General features: G+C 41.2%; 1 protein-coding gene across 1 annotated transcript in view; it reads left to right on the plus strand.

Annotated features, from left to right (window-relative positions):
• Nucleotides 1-20,448, plus strand: part of KLHL3 (kelch-like family member 3) — a 113,321-nt gene that overhangs the window by 66,935 nt on the left and 25,938 nt on the right. Inside the window, exons 7-8 of the mRNA XM_008575433.1 lie at nt 4,807-4,923; nt 8,472-8,621. Of these exons, the coding sequence (XP_008573655.1) occupies nt 4,807-4,923; nt 8,472-8,621 (267 nt within the window). The remainder of the gene's footprint in view (nt 1-4,806; nt 4,924-8,471; nt 8,622-20,448) is intronic.

Genomic DNA, 20,448 nt, shown 5'->3' on the forward strand with positions numbered 1-20,448 from the left:
TTTTAGAGTTAGAGGTGGGTTCACATCCCAGATCTACTATTTCCTGGCAGAGTGACCTTGGACAATTTGCTAACTTCTCTGAGGCTGTTTCCTCATCTGTAAAATGTGAATAATGACACCTACTTCACAGAGGTCTTTGGTGGATTAAATAAGATCATGCGTGTAAAATGCCTAGCACTGTGCTTGTTGTTACTGATAAGGTTACTCCTTCTCAAATCCTGAGTAACAAATCAGGTGCACGTGCAGGAACCTAGTTTTTTCCCTGATGTTGTCAAAATTAGCAAACATAGGAGGAGGGAAAGAAGCTGAGAATCACTCTTAATTGGACTTCTCTTCTTGCTAAGTCACCACCATGCCTTTTAAACTTGAGTCCCCCTTCTTGATTCTCAAAACACATTTTGGAAGCAGGGGTAAGTGTGCCAGGACTCCCCAGTTTACTCAGGGCATGCAGGTGCAGCCCATCTTGGCTGTCTAACCAGAGGAGTGGGGTGAAAGGTTTGGGTTCATGTGACGTTCTCTGGCCAAGGCTTGTGCTTATGTCTGTAGTGTGGGGAGCTATGAACTATGGAATCTGATTTTCTCCAACTCCTTTCCCATAGCAACTTTATAGCACCCAAGAAATTGGTTCTAGAACATGAATCAGTGAGGAAATGATGCTATTTCTTTGTTTAAAAGTGAAATTCTAAGTGTTCCTGTGGGCAGCTGATTATCTCATCACAAAAAGTATTATCATCTGAGTAGACATCACCCTGTCCCATGATTGAAGCCCTAGGGTCTCTGCTTAAACTTTATAGTCCAGGAATTGACAAAATTTTCCTATGAAGGACCACATAGTAAATATTTTAGGCTTTGTGGGTTATGGATTCTCAGCTCTGTCGTTGTAGTGTGAAAACAGCCATAGACAATACATAAAGAAATGAATGTGGCTGTTTTCCAATAAAATTTTATTTACAAAAACAGGTGGCGTGCTGGATATGGCCTGTGGACTAGTTTGCCAGCCTGTGCTATTAGACATTTGAGAGGCAGTTAAGTGAGAATAATGGGTAAGAGCATGGGCACTGGCGTTGGGTTTGTGTGGAACCCAGCTCTGCTGTTTTTTGGCTCTGGGACTTGGGCAAGTCATCTAATAATGGGTAAGAGTATCTACTCACTGGGCTGTCTTGAGAGTTCAGAGAGATGATTTCTATGGAGTCCCTTGATGGAAAGGGCTGTTGGGAATGATTTCAGATACACTGAAGGCTAAAGCTAGTTGGAAGTTTATTTGCTTGTTTACTTTTCAAGCATGGAGTCTAAATGAAAAAAAATACATGGCCTTCTCTAGCTGCTGAGGTCACTGTTGTTGCTGAGCACTGTGGCTCTCGCAGCTGAGTAGGTAAACAGTGCAACTAAGCAGAACCAGGTATCCAAGTCAAGCCAAAAATTAAGATAAGGTGAAATATCGACTTTGGTAGACTCAGCTTGCTGTTTGGCTTTTGAAACAAAGATTAAGCTGGTTGATGGGGAAGAATGTGATCAATAACTCCTACCTACTCAAGGACTTGCAGTTCATTCTTCAGCAAAGCTTTGTCAACCAACCACCTGGTGTTGTGCTAGGCAGCTTGTGGGGGAGGGAGGTGCAGAGACAGAGCAGATATGCTTCTCATCCTGCAAAAGCTCACAGTCTAGTAAAGAGGAACAGAAAGGGGGTGGATAACTGCATGCGAGGCAGAATGGGGCAGTGGCTGCCCATCACCTAACCCAGCGAAGCCAGACTTCTCTACCAGCCTTACCCACCTGCCTGGATTCTAGGCACCTCTGCCCAGGCCATGCTCTCTGCCCCAGCCTGGGCAAGTTCCACCCACCTCCTTACATGCTTAATCTGAGCTCATTTATCCATTCATTCATTAAAAAAGTCTTTGAGTGTGTATTATGTGCCAGCCACACAAGGATAAGGTCCCTATTCTCATGAATCTTAAGGGCCAATGGAAGAAGCACAGTCATTCATAAACAGTGCTGTAAGGGTGAGGGACATAGCTCTAAGAGAATTTATAATTTAAAAAAATGAATGAGGTGCAGGAGATTTCCATGATGTATGTGTTTATGTTTGTACACACATAGGTTATTTTATACAAAGATGGGAGCAAACTATACAGTACACACTGCTCCTTTCCTTTTGTTCCGTCCATTCCGTTCCCTTCCCTGCCCTTTCCTTTCTGACATTCCTTTCTGATTCCCTGCCCAATTCAAGTTATGCTCAGCCTGACTTAAGTATATATTTAGGAAATAGGGCCAAGTATTTAAGGGGCAAAGCATCATTAATGTATCAATACCTTCCTTCCCTCCACCAATATAGTTAGGTAAAGAAAAATCAGAGTTGTTTTCCTAGCAGATAAAGCTTTTATTTCAACTTTATGCCACACTGTAAATTTTGTTGTAGTTATTTCCTTTTCCCTTAGAATTTCTTTTTTTCTATACTCCACTTTTTATTTTGAAAAATTTCAAACCTAAAGTTTGAAAGAATGAATATCCATATACTCGTTAGCTAGACTCACCAGTTAACATTTTACTTCATGTGCTTTCTCGTTCTATAGATTTAATCTCTCATTCTGCTGAACCATTTGACAGTAAATTACAGACATCATGACACTTCACCCCTAAATATTTTAGCATGCACCTTCTAAGAACAAGTATATTCTGTTTTCTAGGCACAAATCATTATCATACCAAAGAAATTTGACATTGATACAGCAATATTATCTAATACATAGCTGGTATTCAAATTTTCCTACTAGTCCCCCAAATGTCCTTTGTAGCTGTTTCTTTTAAATCCTTAATCCAATAAAGTTTTAGGCATTGCATTTAGTTTCATGTCTCTAAATCCTCTTTATCTACAACTGACTCCCTGCTATTTATTTAGTCTTCCATAACATTAAGTTTTGAAGAATCGATGCCAGCCGTCTTGTAGAATGTTCTAAACATAGAGTTGTCTGATTGTTTCCTCACTGTAGGATTCAGATTAAGCATTTCAGGAAGAATATTACATAGGGGATTCTGTGTCCTTCTCATTAAATAGCGATGAGGAATGTAAGTTTGTCCTATTATTGGTAGTGTTAAGTGGTATCTACCAGATCTTCCTATTTGAGGGCATCTTTCCCCCTGTGCAAGTCATAAGTAATCTGTGGGGTAATATTTTGAGAACTGTAAATACCATGTTCCCCAAAGATTTTGATTAGCATCCATTGATGATATTTGCTGAAACAGTTATTACGTTGGTGGTTGCAAAATGTTGTTTTTTAAAGTTCTATCATTACTTCTACATTTCTTAGCTGCCATTTTTCTGTAAAGAAGAGCCCTTCTCACACTTATTTTAGTATCCTTATGGACTCATGGATTCTTTTTTTTTTTATTATTCATTGTGTTATGATCCATTATAATCTTTTTTAAAACTTAAGAATATTTTTAAATTTATTTTTTATCATTATGAAATCTAGGCAGAGGAATATTTTATATTAAGGTATGATTTATACACAGTGAAATGTATAGATATCAAGTGTATAATTTGATTAGTTTTGACAAATATGTATGTCTATGTAACGCCCATCCTATCAAGATACATATAAACATTACCACAAAGAGTTTCCTTTGACCCCTTCCCAGACATTCCCTGACTCTCCCTCACTCTGCAGTGCTGATTTTTGATGTTTAAGTTGTCCCAAATATTGACAATGAAAGCCCCATCCAGTTGGCTCTGTGTCCTTTTGACATGTCCTCCTTAACCTGGGAGCACTTCCATGCTTTCTGGTAGAAGTTATTTAACAACAGAAAATATCTAATGGTATTTTAATAATTTCTCCATTAGTGGGACTTAGGTTGTTTCCTTTTTTATCCTATTACAACGATGCTGCAGCAAACATCTTGGGACACATATTCTTGCAGTTTTTTTTTGAAGGCTAGAACTCTAGAAGTGATATTCCTAGATCAAAGAGTGTGCACAGAAATTTTTGATTGATATTACCAAATTCTTCCCTATATTAGTTAGGTTTCCACAAACATTGCTGTTTTCCCCACAGCCTCACTAAGTCTGAATTTTATCTGTCTGTGTGTTTATAGTGATGCAGAGTTTGAATTTGGACTTATCCTTAAGCAAAGTGAACATCTACACCATAGATCCTCCTTTTTGGTTCCAAGGCCTCCAGTTTTGATTTGCATAGAAATGAAATCTCTCCTAGATTGGATAAGGGGCATAAAGAATAAGTATGATTTGTAACAATGAATATGCTAATAAAAAAAAAAAGAAATGAAATCTCTCCTCAAAGGAGAGGCTAACCCCAAGGAGAAATTTTTGCTATTCTCTGTCGTTCAGTGTCACATTCACCATCACAGCCAGCATTAGGCAGAGGCATTCAGTACATGGTAAATAAGTGAGGAAACGGGGCAGGAGGTGCACGATGACATTGCCCTGAGGGCTTCTCATCCTCTTCAATAGTCTCTATAAATTTGGTTCACAGTTACTGCTCTGTATTTCTACCTTTAAATAACCACTGGAATTGATTTTTATTTTAGAATGCATTATGATGATTCTACATTTGGGATAGCAGGTTTGCTGTGTGTGTGTGTGTGTGTGTGTGTGTGTGTGTGTGTGATCACTCTCTCAGGTCCGCTGGTAAACAAAGCCTTTCTATTTTTCTTTTATTTTAACTACTAAATCTTATGTTACACACCTTTGTGGATGACTTGTAACTTTTTTTTCCTTTTTTATAGATTGAGGAAGTTGTTTGAAAGCTTTTGTCACTTTGCTAGAGTTATCTATGTTGCTTCTCTTCATAGGTGTTTGAAGCTGTGATTTCGTGGATTAATTATGAGAAGGAAACCCGTTTAGAGCACATGGCAAAGCTGATGGAACATGTCCGACTCCCTCTTTTACCTAGGGATTACCTAGTCCAGGTGAGTGCTGTGTGACGAGCCATTACTCCCGTTCACCCAGGCCTCTAGGAACATCAGGGTTGCACAGAGTGGTTGAGGAGTTTAATGGGTCTTCTGTATGGGCAAGGTCACCAACCCACTGGGTTAAGTGTGAGATGTGATAAAACAAAGTTTAAGAGCATAGACTTGAGAGTAAGACACTTAGGTTTCAGTCCCTGCTCTGCTACTTATTAGCTTTGAGTTTTTATTTAACCACTTCAAGCCTCAGTTTCTTCTTTAGAACAGATATGATGACAGAGCCCAGCAGGGCTATTGGGGGGACTAAAAGAGTTGTAAGCGTGCAGCCATGTGTTTATAATAGAGCCTGGCATAACAAACATTCAATTAAAGTTAGCTGCTTTTATTGGAGAGGACCAAAGCAAGAGGGATCATTTCTGTAATGTTTCTATGTTCCCTTTTTGCCTTACTGTTAGGCAACCTGGAGCCCAATTCAGGACTGTAAAAACCAGCTCCTCACAGGTGCCTGGAATACACACGGCTTCTACTTCCTCCCAGAAAGGAAAGAAAAATGAAGAATTATGGGGTGTCCTTAATGGTGCCATGTGTTTTTTTTTTTTGTGACCAGTAAGGGGATCGTAACTCTTGGCTTGGTTTCATCCACACTGTGCGGCTTCTACTTCCTCCCAGAAAGGAAAGAAAAATGAAGAATTATGGGGTGTCCTTAATGGTGCCATGTGTTTGTTTTTTTTTTTTTTTGTGACCAGTAAGGGGATCGTAACTCTTGGCTTGGTTTCATCCACACTGTGCCCAGCCAGTGAGCGCACCCGCCATCCCTATATAGGATCCGAACCTGCAGCCTTGGCGCTCCCAGTGCCGCACTCTCCTGAGTGAGCCACGGGGTCGGCCCCATACGTTTTTTCATTTAATTCTTATAACAACCCTGTGAGGCAAAGATTATAACCCCCCCCCGCCCGGGTTTTTTGTTTGTTTTTGTTTTTACAACTTTGGGTTTTGAAGCTTATGGAGGTCAGGATTTGTCTGGGATCACCAGCAAGTAAGAGGGAGGGTCAGGATTCAAATCCACATCAGTCTGGTTCTGAAGCACACACTTCTTCCACTAAGCTAGCAGCCACCTTTAATACTCTCTGTTCTGTTTACCCATTACATGACTTATTTTGTAGAGTAAATGGCATTAGACACTCTTACAAGTAGGAAGAGTATAAACCTTAAAATATATGCACAAAACAAAGCACTAAGACAGTAGGCCAGGCTGTAGCTGTCCCGGGGAGTCTCTGGAAGGAAGGGAAGGTGTGATGCAAGGAGAAAGCAGGTGTAGCAGCCCGGTTCTTGTCAGTCCCCAGCTGTGGAACACTGGCACATACTTAGCCTTCTTAAAACTCAGTTTTCTCATCTGGTAAAAATAGCACCTGCCCTTACAGGATTGTTGGGGGATAAAATGAGAATCCACATAAAGCCTATAATAGTGTTCAGTAAATGTTCACTGATATTATTACTATCTTTGTGACTACAGCTATAATTGGTATAGTAGGTGACAAAGTATCCTCATGAGCACTGGTAAAGTCCTCTGATCATGACAATGTTGACCACAGGCCAAAGGGGTCAGTGCAATGTTTTCTGAATCTCTGTACCTCAGCCTCCTTCTCAGGTGCTGAGGGATGCACTCGCAAGCCTTTGTACAGGCCCCGCATGCTGCACTGGGTGATAACACTGCCACCTGGTGGCAGCATATCCTTCCTGTGACAGAGGTCCCCTCAGTGGAGGGACTGATCCTGCCTGAGCTCCCAGTGGCAGTCAAACCCCCCACTGTCCTGTGGGAAACTGACCGAAGGGGGGCGTCTGGCCTCCAGCACAGTCCTGCTTCCACAGGAAGGGTGGGTGGCCTGGGGACCTGGGATTCAAAGAAACCTAAAGTGTCCTTAGGGACCCCTGTTCACTACTCCATCATGTGTCCACAACTGACAAAGAAAAGGTTCCTTGGTAAAGGGCCACAAGAAACAATTACATTGAATAATATGGAATATACTAATGATCCTGATATGAACATCACATATTGCACACAGGTATTGATATTCAACGCTGTACCCCACAGATATGTACAATCAACTGTGTTCCAATTAAAAAAAGAAAAAAGAACACTGCATTTCTTACCTTTGTTGAGCACCTGCTTAGGTCCTGACCTCTGGAATAAGAGGTGAAGAAGCCAGAGTCCCAGCTTAGAAGGGGTCCCAGGTGAGGTCAATAGATGGGACTTTGTGTAGGACATTCTTTCTGCTCTGATGCTACCACTCTGTTAGAAAAAGACTTTCACTGTAAGAAAATGGGTATGGTCTATGGCTATACCATCCAGAATGTTCCTGATCTCATCTGATCTCAGAAGCTGAGCAGTCAGGACTGGTTGTACTTGGATGGGAGACTGCCTGGGAATACTGGGCACTATAGGCTTTAATTAAAAAAAACAAAAACAAAAACAAGAAAATGGACAGGAATCCTTGTCCTTGACTGCCTTATTTTACTCTATGCCTCCAAAGTTTGGCCACCCCCTTTCTTTTTTCTTGCCCTCTCCTTTTATCACATGTGTATTGCTAGGGCCCACAGACCCTTCAAATCCATTGTAAAGACTGGATCACAGACCCCTCACATGCCAGGCTAGGTCACCAGACCCGTCACACACAGGTCCATGAGCTAGGTAAATTGGGAAAGATCCCAGAAGCTGTTGGCAGATGACATGAGCTCAGTCCTCAGCTTCCTCAGCAGCAGCTTACAGATCCAGCAGCAGCCGTAGTGGCGTCGGTTGTGGTGGCAGCAGCCTCTTGGGACATCCTGGGGGTCCTGGCAGCAACAGCTTGCTGCAGCAGCCTCCTTCTGGCTCACCCCAAGGTGGGGGGCTCTCTGGAGCAGACCCACTCATCCTTTATACTGAAGTCTGATAACCCAGGACAGCTGGGTGCAAGTTAGGCAAACCCAGGAACACCTGGGTGCACATGAGCAATTACATTAGACGATAACCAAAGAACATCTGGGTGCACCTACATATTTACACCAAATGCTCGGCAAGATTCCAAACATCCGAGGGAGCCCTGACCATTTTCTTTTACTTACCCTACAACATGTCTGACCATTTGCCCTAAACATTATATTGTATTCAAACCAGGAGGAATGTGGGAAGAAGCTTTCATGACAACTACTTGTCTTTTGTTTTGCATAAACTCATTTAAGTCTCAAAAACAAAACTAGTGAGGTTATAGATACCTTTAATATGCCCATTTTATAGATGAAGAAACTGAGGATCAGAAATGTTAGGTGGAGGAGCTGGGATTTGAATCCTTGTCTGTTTGATGCCAGTGCTTGCTCACTTACCCCACTGTGCTCTTGAAATGCAGGAGGTGAGCACTCAGTTGTAACTCTGTGGATCTTTCTCTCTGGGTCTGAGATGATGTGGTGTAGAAAGGAATGTGTATGGAAGTGCAGGAAAGATTTGGCCCAGGGAGAGAGCTTGGGAAATGTAGCTGACCTCTGCTCCAGGATCACCTGTGGGTTGTTATCTCCAGACGGTTGAAGAAGAAGCTTTGATAAAGAATAACAACACCTGTAAGGACTTCCTCATTGAGGCCATGAAATACCATCTGCTCCCTCTGGATCAGAGGCTCTTGATTAAGAACCCAAGGACCAAGCCCAGGACTCCAGTCAGCCTGCCTAAGGTAAGCCCTAGCCCAATCCTTGCCAAGAGTTGAGTCTGTATCCTGGGAAAGTGGCCTTCCACTCCTGCCTCCAAGTCTTTCCTTACCCATGGCTGCCCTGCATCGTGGTTGCATTTATGACCTAGGAGATGGAGTCTGCTGGTTCCTCTTGAATCTGCTGGTACCTCTCTCTTCTGGGGTCTTCCTTTCCTAAGAGTTTCAAGGTAACCTCCAGTGTCCCCAGGGAGGTTTGAGGGTGACTCAGAGTTCTTCCCTCCACCCTCCTTCTCATTTCACTTCATGGTTTGTTCTCTATTTCTGTTGGAAGCTGAGGAATGGCTATGCTGGTCTTCATTTAGTGATGGCCATAACAGTCCTCCTTCTAGGCCGTTCTTGGAGTTAGAACAGTTCCAGTCTGGTTCCTTCCCTCTCCACAGGGAAGCACACAATTAGGGCTGCCAGAGGAGAGAATGGGCTCTGAGGAGTCCTACAGATAGTAAAGCAGGGGAAGGGAATGGGGAAATGAAGACTTGTGTGAGGGAGCAGCTGGGGAAGGGAAAGAGAGTATAGGAGGGGCCCCCATGGCCGAGAGCCTCTGCTGAGTGCTGGCTGCTTTGGTTCCTTGCATGTCCCCCCTCTCTCTTGCCTGTAGGTCCCTTATCTGCAGAGTGAAGGATGCTGGATTTGATGGATCCCTAAAGTCCTTTCCGGTTTGGCATCCGCACAGTCTTTCTAGGATCCTAACATACTGATGTCTGTGGGAAGGTCCCCATCAACCCAGGAGGAAGGGTGGGAGGAGAGGTGTGAACCATGTTGGCTTGTTGAAAGCATGTAGGCAGCTCCAGGAAGTTGTTTAGGCCCTTGCTTTGTTCTCCTCCTCCTCTTTCCAGCTGGCTGCCAGACTTCCCTGCCTGCTGCTTCTAGGAAGGTTCCCCAGGGTAGAGACACATATTGTCCAAGGATTCTCTGAGGCTTGCAGTTCCTTCTTTCCACTCCATTCCATGACCCTGCATCATGGAGAACACAGTGGTTGCAATGTAAATAAATGTCACAAATATCCCAAATAATAGCATAAGCAGCTGACCTTTACTGAGTGCTTACTATGTGCCAAGCACTGAGCCGAGGGTGTCACATGCATATCTTATTTAATCTTCTCAACAGCCCTATAAGGTACAGACAGTTATCCTCGTTCTATAAGGAGGAAACTGAGGTTCAGAGAAGTGACTTGCCCAAGGTCAACACAGCTCAAGTGGGAGAACTGCATTTGGATTGAATCTTTCTCACCCTCTAAACCTGTTTTCTGAATCTATACCATCCTGCAGCTGGCTTCACCTTTGCAAACCTGAGAGTGTGTACTTACCTGTCTGCCTCTCGTTGCCCAGTGCTGGTTAGACGAAGGTGCAGCCACAGGCAAGGGCTTTGGTCTGGCTGGCCATTTGCCTTATTGCATGTTGACACCTTTTGTTTTATTTTGTTGAAATACTTCATTGAAACTTCTTTATATTATTCAAAATGAAAACTTCTCTTCCTTTAGTTACAGAAATGTGTGCTCATTGTAGATTATTAAAAGGTTACTGCAATTTTGAAGTAAAGTAAAAGTCACCTGACATTGCTCGAAGGGACAATCACTGGTAACATTTTGGTGAATTTTCTACCAGATATATTTCTGTGAACTTATTCACAAATAGATAAAAATGTACACTTTTAGATAAATGGGATCTTACTATACAGATTGAAATATCCCCCTTTTCCACCCACCCAACCATATACTGCAGGGTGCATTGTGGGTGAAATCAACATTTAAATTATAATGGGTACATGGTATTTGATTGTATTTATTTACCATTATGTATTTAAGTCTTCTTTTGATGGGCTTTGCAGGAATTTCCATTTTTTTGTATTATAAACATTTCTGTGTCAAATATCCTTTAAAAGATGGCATCTTGTTTCAGTTTGCATTTCTTTAATTGTGAGTGAGATCAATCTTGATTTCACAGGATGATTGGCGTTTACTTTCCTTTTTTGGAGAATTCTGTGTCCTTTGCCCATTTTTCTGTTGGATTGCATGTTTTTAATTAATACTTTTTAAGCGACCTTTGTACATGAAAGAGGTTAAGTCTTTGTATGTATATATTTCAAATTTTTTTTTGCAGTTTGCAGTTTGCTTCTTAACTTGTTTGTAAAACTTTTTTAATACCTGCAAACAATTTTTAAAGTACCAAATTGATCAATTTTTTGCTTTACAGCTTGGGTTCCATATCACAGTTAGAATTTTTTTCTTTACCCTGAGATTATTTTTTAATATTCTCCCAAGTTTTCTTCAGGTACTTTTATAGTTTTGCACTTGAATCTTTGATGCACTTAGACTTTATTTTGGTGTAAAGAGTGAGGGTAGGAATCCAGCTTTATTTGTATTGCAAATGATGAGCCAGTGTCCCAGAGTTATTTTATTGATTAATTTCCCTCTTCCCCAATTGATATGATACCACCTTCATTATGATCTAAATTTCTACAAACTTTGTGTCTTCAGAATGTTGATTCTAAGGTGCACTGTTGTTTTATGTGGAGGAGCATTTTTACATTTCTGGGTGTTCAGTTGGTCTTGTATCTTTGTGACTTTTTCTTTGGGAAACCATGTTTCTCATTTCATACAGTATCAGGTTAATGACATCTTTGCCTGAGGAGTGTATTCTGGAGCTAAGAAAATGGTTCCGAGCTGGCCCAAAGCTGGCCGTTTCTTTGTGTAGAGACCATACTCAGTGACTGCTCCTTTTCTGGACTCCACATTTTACCACATTTTATCTCACATACCCGTAAAAAGACAGTTTTAAAAATCAAAGGCAAGTTTTTGCCTGAGTCTGTACTAAGCCTTCTGGGAGCAATCCACCCCGTCCCATCCCAAGTATGCAGCCTATCATTGAGAAGGAATTCACCCCTTGTTTCAGGAGTCCAAAGTTGTCCCTCTGTCAGCTCTGCTCCTTGGGAACCATTTATTTTCAGAAAGAAAATGTTTAGATTCCTGGGCACCTAGCCTTCTGCAGCCTTCTGGAACCATGACTTCCCCTGAATCTGTTGAAAGAAGAAAAAAAAAAAAAAAAAAAAAAAGGCATCACTGCTCCTTGCCTCATTGTTTTCCTGTCTTTAATCCTGGAATGATTTAAGGTTATATTGTCCAACCTGCTTCTTAACTTGACTCTTGCCACCATTGTCTGAGCACTTAATTAATGACGGGATCCCTACAGATAGTTTGAGGAATGGGGTGTGCGGAGAGAAACTATCACTTTGAAGATTATCAGATTGTGTGTTATCTCATTAAATCATCACAGTACTTGCTTGGTGCTATTCATGTCCCTGCTTTACTGAGGTTACTTAGACAGTAACTTGGCCAGTTAAGTACCAGCTAATAAATGCAGAGCTAGGGTTTGGTTTGTCCCACTCCAAAGTCAGTGCTTTTTCCTTTATCTAAACTGCTTCCCAGGGAACAGCTTTCAGGTTTTGGTAGTGGATTAAAATGATTTTCTTTTAAATTTAGATTTACTGAGGTATAATAATTTACACATAGTAAAATTTACCCTTTTTAGAGATACGGTTTGAATGTATACAAATGCATACAGTCATGAAACCACCATCCCAATCAAAATAGAAAATATTTTAATCACTACAAAAAGTTACCATGTACTGCTTTATAGTCAATTCCCTCCTTCCATTCCCAGCCCCTGCTTTGATTTCTGTCCATATAATTTTGCCTTTTCTAGAATGTCATGTAAATGAAATCATGCTGTATGAAGTCTTTTGAGCTGGGCTTCTTTTTCTCATCATACTGCATGTTTTTGCATGTATCAGGAGTTCATTCTTTTGTATTGCTGAGTAATATTTCATTGCGTGGTTATACCATAATTTATCTGTTTACCAGTTGGTAGACATCTGGGTGTCCAGTTTTTGGCTATGACAAATGAAGCTGCTATGATTTCACTTACAGATCTTTGTGTGGACATGTTTTAATTTATCTTGGGTAAATACCTAGGAGTAGGATTGCTGGGTTGTATGGTAAGTATATGTTTAACTTCATAAGAAATTGCTAAACTGTTTTTCTAAATCGCTGTACCATTAAGCATTTTCACCAGCAATGTATGAGAGTTCCAGTCATTCTGTAGTCTCACTACTGCTTGGTAGTATCTATTTAAAAAAGTTTTAGCCATTATAGCAGGTGTGTGGTGGGATCTCACTGTGGTTTTAACATGCATTTCTCTAATAAATAATGATTTTGAGCATCTTTTCATGTGCTTATTTGCCATCCATATGTCTTACTTGGTTAAATGTTTGTTCAAATCTTTTGCCAATTTAAAAAATTGGGTTATTTTCTTATTGAGTTGTAAGAGTTCTTTATATATTCTAGATACGCTTATGAGCAGATATATATTTTGCAAATATTTAGTATTTTCTCCCAACCTGTGCCTTGTCTTTTCATTTTCTTAGCCATATCTTTGGAAGGGCAGTTTAAAAAAATTAAATAATTATTTTAATTGACAAGTAAAAATGTTATGTATTTATCATGTACAACATGATGTTTAGAAATGTATATACATTGTGGAATGGCTAAAGTGAGCTACTTAACATATGCATTACTTCACATACTTATTATTTTTATGTGGTGAGAACACTTAAAATGTACTCTTTCAGTGATTTTTAAGAGTCTGATACATTGTTATTAGCTGTCGTCACCGTGCTGCACAATAGCCCTCTTGGACTTATTCCTTCTGTCTAACTGAAATTTGTATCCTTGGATCGACATCTCCCCAGCCTGTAACCCCTTCCCCTCAGCCCTGGTAACTACCGTTATGTTCTCTGCTTCTATGAATTTAATCTTTTTAGATTCTACACACAAGGGTATGTCAAAAAGTTTGTGGAAAAACAGAGTTAAAAGATAATACGAATCTTTCCGTGAACTTTTTGAAATCCCCTCCTATAAATGAGATCGTGTTTGTCTTTGTTCCTGGCTTATTTCTCTTTGCATAATGTTCTCCAGCTTTATCCACGTTGTCGCACATAACAGGATTTTCCTCTTTTTTAAGGCTGAATGATATTCCACTGGGTACATATACCCCATTTTCCTTATCAGTGCATCTGTTGATGGACACTTAGGTTGATTCCATTATCTTGGCATTTGTGAATCATGCTGCAGTGAACACGGGAGTGCACATATCTTTTGACATACTGATTTCACTTCCTTTGGATATATATCCAGTAGTGGGATTGCTAGATCATATGGTAGTCCTATTCTTAATTTTTTGAGGAATCTCCATACTCTTTTTCATAATGGCTATACTTGGAAGAAGTTTTTAATTTTTCAATTTTTTTTCTGTTCTAGTTTGTTTATTTTGTGTTATGTCTAAAAAAAAAATCTTTGCCTAATCTGACATTACAAAGATTTTCTCTCATACTTTCTTTTAGAAGTTATAAAGTTTTAAAATTGACATTTAAGTCTATGATCCATTTTGAGAAGATTTATTTTTTTTATATGGTACAGGAGGTAAGGGTCGAGTTTCATTTAGTTTGCATATGAATGTCCAGTTGTTCCACACCACTTATGGGGATGATTCTTCTTTCTCCATTGAATTACCTTGTCATTTTTATTGTAAATAATTGCCAAATATGTGTTGACCTACTTCTGGACTCTATTCTATTCCACGTATCTATTCGTCTCTCTTTACACCAATACCATTTTGCCTTGATTACTACTTTATGGTAAGTCTTGAGGTAGTGTGAGTCCTCCAGTTTTATTCTTCAAAGTTGTTTTTGTTATTCTAGGTCCTTTGCATGTCCCCGTAAATTTCTAAATCAGGTTCTCTATTTCTACAAAAAGCTGTGGGGATTTTGATTGGGATTGTATTGAATCTCTAGATCAGTTAGGGGGAACTGACATCTTAACAATACTAAATCTTCTGATCTATGAACACGGTATACGTGGGTACTTCAAAAAGTTTGCAGAAAGATTTGTATTATCTTTTAATTCCATTTTCCCACGACCTTTTGAAGTACCCTCATTTATCTCCATTTATCCAGGTCTTCTGTAATTTCTCTTAGCAATATTTTATAGTTTTCAGTGTATGGGTCTTGTGTGTCTTGTGTTAGGCTTATCTCCAGGTTTCTGAGGCTGTTGTAAATGCTTTCTTTTTAAATTCCAGGTTCTAATAGTTTATTGCTGATACGTAGAAATACAATTGATGAGAAAGGTTATTTAATGGAGAATGAGAGGTCAGGTTGGTGATGGCTTCACTTTTTTTCTGAAAAACGGGGACAGTAGTTTCAGGAAATTGCTGAGTATCCCAAGATGACACTTTGGGCGGGTATTCAGGGTTCTCTTCTAGAGTGTTAGCTCCTCCACTAAACCGTAGATTCTATGAAAGCAGGCATTACTCATCTGTGTCCTTGGCACACAGCCTGGATCCTGGCAAAGGGTGGGCAATAGTAAAAATGTTCATGAATGAGATATATTTTTAAAGAAGAAATAATTTTATGGAGGTTTAGTAGTGACCATTGATATCACCCCTTGTTTCCCATGACTGCCCGCATTCATACATATTTTTGCATGGATGTAGTAAGAATTTATGTCCTACTTTATATCCTCCTTTGATCACTAATATAGGTTGACCCTAGAACGTTGTGTTCAGCCCACAAGTCCAATATTGAATAAATCCAGTTGTTATTTCTTGGGGGTTAGAAGGGTTGTGAGGCACTTAGATTAACAACAAACAAACAAACCAAAACCAAAACCCTCAGAACAAAAATCCCGTGGCAATAAACTATGAACTATCATGTATGCATTAATTCATTAATTTATTAATTCGTTCATTCTACACACTTCCACAGGGAAGTCACTAGTTGCTAGCCACTGGGGTAGGTGCTGGGGCCACAAAGGCTCATATGAGCTGGTTCCTCCTCCACGGGACTCCCAGACTAGGGGGAGGCGACACAGATGTAAAAGGACAATCACAGTAGAGCATGTAAGTGCCACAGTGGGGTGTGGGCAAGGTACTCCAGGAGCATGGAGAGGGGTGAGGGGTGGAGGAAAACTTTCTACAGGAGCCGAGACCTGAACTGAGTCTCCAATGTCAAATATAAGTTGTCTGTGAGAGTGAACATCCAGAAACTGGTTCAGATGACCTCAAGAGAGAACTGGCTAACACCTTCTGATGGCCACTTAGGGGAATTTGTACTTTGCATCTTGTTTCTTCCCTGGGTCATTGTCCTTATGACCAAAGGCATCGATGAGAATACAAGTAGTATTGTTTAAATAAATACCAATTACTGAGCAGTTTCTTTGTTTTCGGCTAAGCACTTAATATACATTATCTCGTTTTGTCTTCAAAACAAGTCTGAAAACTCTAATGTTGAAGAAAATTGATATTCAGTGAGATTCAGTGAGATTGAGTGACTTGCCCAGGGTTTTACAGCTCTTAAGTGGAAGTGCAATGACTTGAATCCAGATCTGGCGGGCTCAAAGCCTAGGCTTCTAATCACTATACCATACTAATCACCACAATGATGAAAATAGCAGATCTCAGTTACCAAGCACTTATGGGCCAAGCACTGGGCTAAGTGATTTACATTTATCATCTCATAAAATTTTCATAGTTGTAATTGTCCTTATTTTGCAGCTGAGGAAATTGGATCTTGGGTTATGTCACCTACTCATTATGTATTAGTTATCTATTTCTGCATTACAAATTACCCTAACGTTGGTGGCTTAACACAACAGACATTTATTATCTCACAGTCTCTGTGGGCAGGAATCCCGAGTGGCTTAGCTGGGTTGTTCTGGTTCAACCTCTCTCATAAAGTCAAGCTGTTGGTCAGGGCTGTGGTCATTTCAAAGTTTGTCTGGGGAGGATCTGATTCTAAACTCACTCACATGGTGGCTGGCAGGCCTCAGTTTCTTGCCATGTGGGCCTCTCAATAAGCTGCTTGCGTGTCCTCATGATGTGGTAGCTCCCCCCCAGAGTGAGTGGTTCTAGAACAAGAAAATGATGGAGCACACCAAGACGAAAGCTTTAGTCTTTCTATAACCTAATGTCAAATGCCATGTCCTGTCACTTCTGCTGTATTTTATTTGCTAGATGCCAGTCACTAAGTCCAGCCCACAATTAAGGGGAAGGGAATTAAGTTCCATGTCTGAGTGTAGGATCATCAAAGAATTTGTGACCTGCCTTTAAAGCACAGCCAATAAGTGGCTGAGCTGAGATTTAAGCCCAGGATGACTCGCCCTGGACCTGGTGCTCTGAACTGTCCGATTAGATTGCCTCCAATCTTCACAAAAGCAGTTTAGCTGGGAACTGTGTGGAAAGAAACCTGATTCCTACCCTTTGGGAACTTTTAATTTTAAGAAATCTCTCTGAGAAAGTAAGATAGAAATATATCAGTGGCCAAATAAGTGGAGGAAGAGGAGAAATTAGAAGATAATTGGACTACTTGGAGCAGCCTCAGGAATTCCAAAGGGCAGGCTGGTTTGGCTTTCATGAATTCAACCCAGACAGGCTTTCTCATAGAGCAAACTTCAAGAAACAAAGTGGTGGAGAGAGAGATTTGCTCTATTCTCAGCAGTGAATCTGTTTGCCAGCCGAGTCCCTTCCCCAAGAGGAATAGGACTCTGCCTTGAGATAGCTGCAGAGGCTAACAAGGGTGTTTTTCCTGAATTGCACATGCACAGACCAGGCTGACACATTCAAGCCGGAACAGCTAATAGCATCATCTTGGCTCCCACGCATTCACCGCCCAGCACTTCCCTGAGGCTGAGTTGCCATGGACAACCAGAGGCTGTCTCCCAGCTCTTGGAACCTTCCTACGTTGCCCTGTTCTGCAGATGGCAGCAGAGAGATGAGGTTCCAGGAAGGTGCAAATGAACCCTTTGGAAATGTATTGAATCTGGCACCTTTCACTGTCATTCCAGTTCAGTTGGCGTCTCTATTGAACTCTTTAAAAATGACACTGAAAGCCATTTGGGCTGGAAATGGGCGGCTTGCTCCTGAGTTGGGCTGTCCTGCTTTCTGTAGATGGTGTTGGAAGCAGAGGCCGTTGGCAGGGTGGGTAGGATGACTTCTCATTTGGGCTAGGGCCCTGGATGGGCACTGCCCTTCTTCCATCTTGGTCTGCACCCCGGTAAACACCCTGGGATCCTGAAATAGTCCCATCACCATCCCTGGAATTAGTGGTACTCACCCTCCCATTCACAGATTTGTAAGTGTCCTTTCCTACCATTTACCAGGAGTCTGTTTTTTTGCAACTGCTTTAAACAATAATAATGATGCTGGTGTTGATGTAATAATAGAAGCGAACATTCAGTGTTTACTATTTACCAAACTCTTTATATGATTTAAGCTTCCTGATACTCACGAGAAACATACTATTATCCTGATATTACAGGTGATGAAAATGAGGCTTAGCAAGGCTAAGCGTCTTGCCTATGGTCATACAGTTAATTAGTGACTGGGCTGATATTTGAGCCCAGATATGTCTGACTCCAAAGCCCATTTTTTCTACCCTTCTACTCTTTCCATGGGCCTTGACCTCACATTGCCTGGTCCTCAGACCCCCATTATCCCTGCACCTTGCCTAGAGTACCTGCTACTCAGAATCCTGCTTGGACAAGTCTTCTGGCTCGACCTCAACATGCTCCTTCGGATGAACTTTTGGTGTTAGCCCTGCGGCCCCACGCACCAGGGTAAGAGAGACTCTCGCTTCCTGCCCTGGCCCGAGGGACCGACTGGCTGGGCCTGCCTTCTGCCCAGCTTACCGGTCATGGAAGAGAGTTTGGACACACACTCTACTCTTGCCTGATGAAAAAAGTGTGCAGAGCCCAGGTCGTTCCTCTCACCTAAGAGGAGATTCTAATGACGTCTGTGATCCTGAGGCCAAGGTTAGGATCTTCATCCACATGTAGGCTGGAAGCTCTGCTGTTCATTGACTATCTCTTCCCCTGGCTAGTCACTGGCACCTAATGGCTCTCAGACACAGAGTGTTTGTCATTTCAGTGAGGAGAGACCAATATGCCTCAATCCCACAGTCACACTGGTGGAATCATAATCATCTAAATGATAGAATATTCTATATTTATTTATAAACTTGTTATGCTGGGAGAAAAATTTCCTTCCTGAGAAATCAGGTAGTCTTTCCATGGTCTCACTAATCTCCCTAAAGTAAATGGCCATTGACTTTCCCAAGTGAGAATGTTTTCCTTGGGAGGTGTCTCATAACAATCCTGCCTTGGTGGCATCCAGCTTGCCCATATTCTGTCAACCAGAAGTCTCCATGCAGCAGATCATAGCAGCCTTCAGCAGTGACAATTGAGACTTAGGATCAGAACCCCGAGGTGCCTTGCAAGTCTCCCAAGTACGTTGAGGTTCTTGAGAGTGATTAAATTGTGCTCAGCCTAGCATAATGTTTAGTCTAGAACCAGTTCTTTAGTTTATTGTGATTCCCACATGACTGATAGCTCTTACCCAGGGTACCTTGATGGATAAATGTTAAAAATAGTGGTCACTAAATATGCTGATTGGATTCAGTAATTTGTATGAAAGCCATCATAAATCTTTGGTCAATTGAGACTTAGGAATGTTGGGCAAAGAAATAAATATGTATGTTGAATTCCCTGGGCTCAAGTGTTTCTGAAAATGTAAAATGAGGCTCTGCAGGAGAGAATGGTTCAAGTCTCTTCTTGCTCTGACATCCTGCGGTCTTCGTAAGTAGATAGAAGTTTGTAATTTCAGAGATGTAATACATGTAGACTTTGGGAAATACCCATATTTGCCCAATTGGTTGCTAAGATCAGGTATCTATGGGAACAACTGCCTATTAGTATTGCAGATGGGAAATTTGTTCTTTTTACTCTGCATGATCAACACAATGGTGGGTAATAGTGCTCCTTGTATAATGGCTTCTTGCAAGACCTGCTATAAACATTGGATTTCTTACGCCTATGAGAGAAGCAGAATGTACATGTGCTCTACCTTGCTGCCTTGAGCTCCCTCCAAAACTGATGGTCCTAACCCATAAAACCTCACAATTCCTCTTTTCAGATCATTGTACAAATTTTGAATGTTAAAAGTCATTTCTTGCCACTGGTTTTATGAGCTCGAAGGCAATTTTATTTTGGGAACCTTGTCCTGTTTCTGTGTTTCTGCTCAGGTTTTATTTTAACATAAAACATTTTGCATTTCTGTATATTGTTTCTTTGTTACTATGAAAAATTCCAGATATGGATGGTAAGTTTTCTCCAATAGGAATGCGCTTTCCACATCCCTGGTGAGACACAGTTTCTGGGATGTGGTGAAGTTCCCTGAAAGCTTTGCCTTTTTTTTCATTTACAGAAAACTGAAAGCTTGTATAAAGAATAAGCAACCTTTCTTCTGGTGGTTGAGTCAAAAGATGGGAAAAGCTCTTGCTTTCTCTTTTTATTTTGTTTCTTTTCCTCAATGTCCCCAGAATTATAATCTGGTTTTTTAACACGTCTTAACCAAAGAAAGTGACATTCCAGCTTAAAGTAGAGGGAACAGCATGTGTGAGAGTGTGGGGTGTCTGAAGTCACTACAGAAAGAAAACTAAAGGGCCGACCCCGTGGCGCACTTGGGAGAGTGCGACGCTGGGAGCACAGTGGCACTCCCGCCGCGGGTTCGGATCCTATATAGGGATGGCCGGTGTGCTCACTGGCTGAGCGCGGTGCGGATGACACCAAGCCAAGGGTTGCGATCCCCTTACTGGTCACAAAAAAGACAAAAAAAAAAAAAAAGAAAGAAAACTAAAGGGCCGACCCCGTGGCGCACTTGGGAGAGTGCGGTTGCGATCCCCTTACTGG

The sequence above is a fragment of the Galeopterus variegatus genome, unplaced genomic scaffold, assembly GCF_000696425.1.
Source record: "Galeopterus variegatus unplaced genomic scaffold, G_variegatus-3.0.2 Scaffold1185, whole genome shotgun sequence".
NCBI classification, from domain to species: Eukaryota; Metazoa; Chordata; class Mammalia; order Dermoptera; family Cynocephalidae; genus Galeopterus; species Galeopterus variegatus.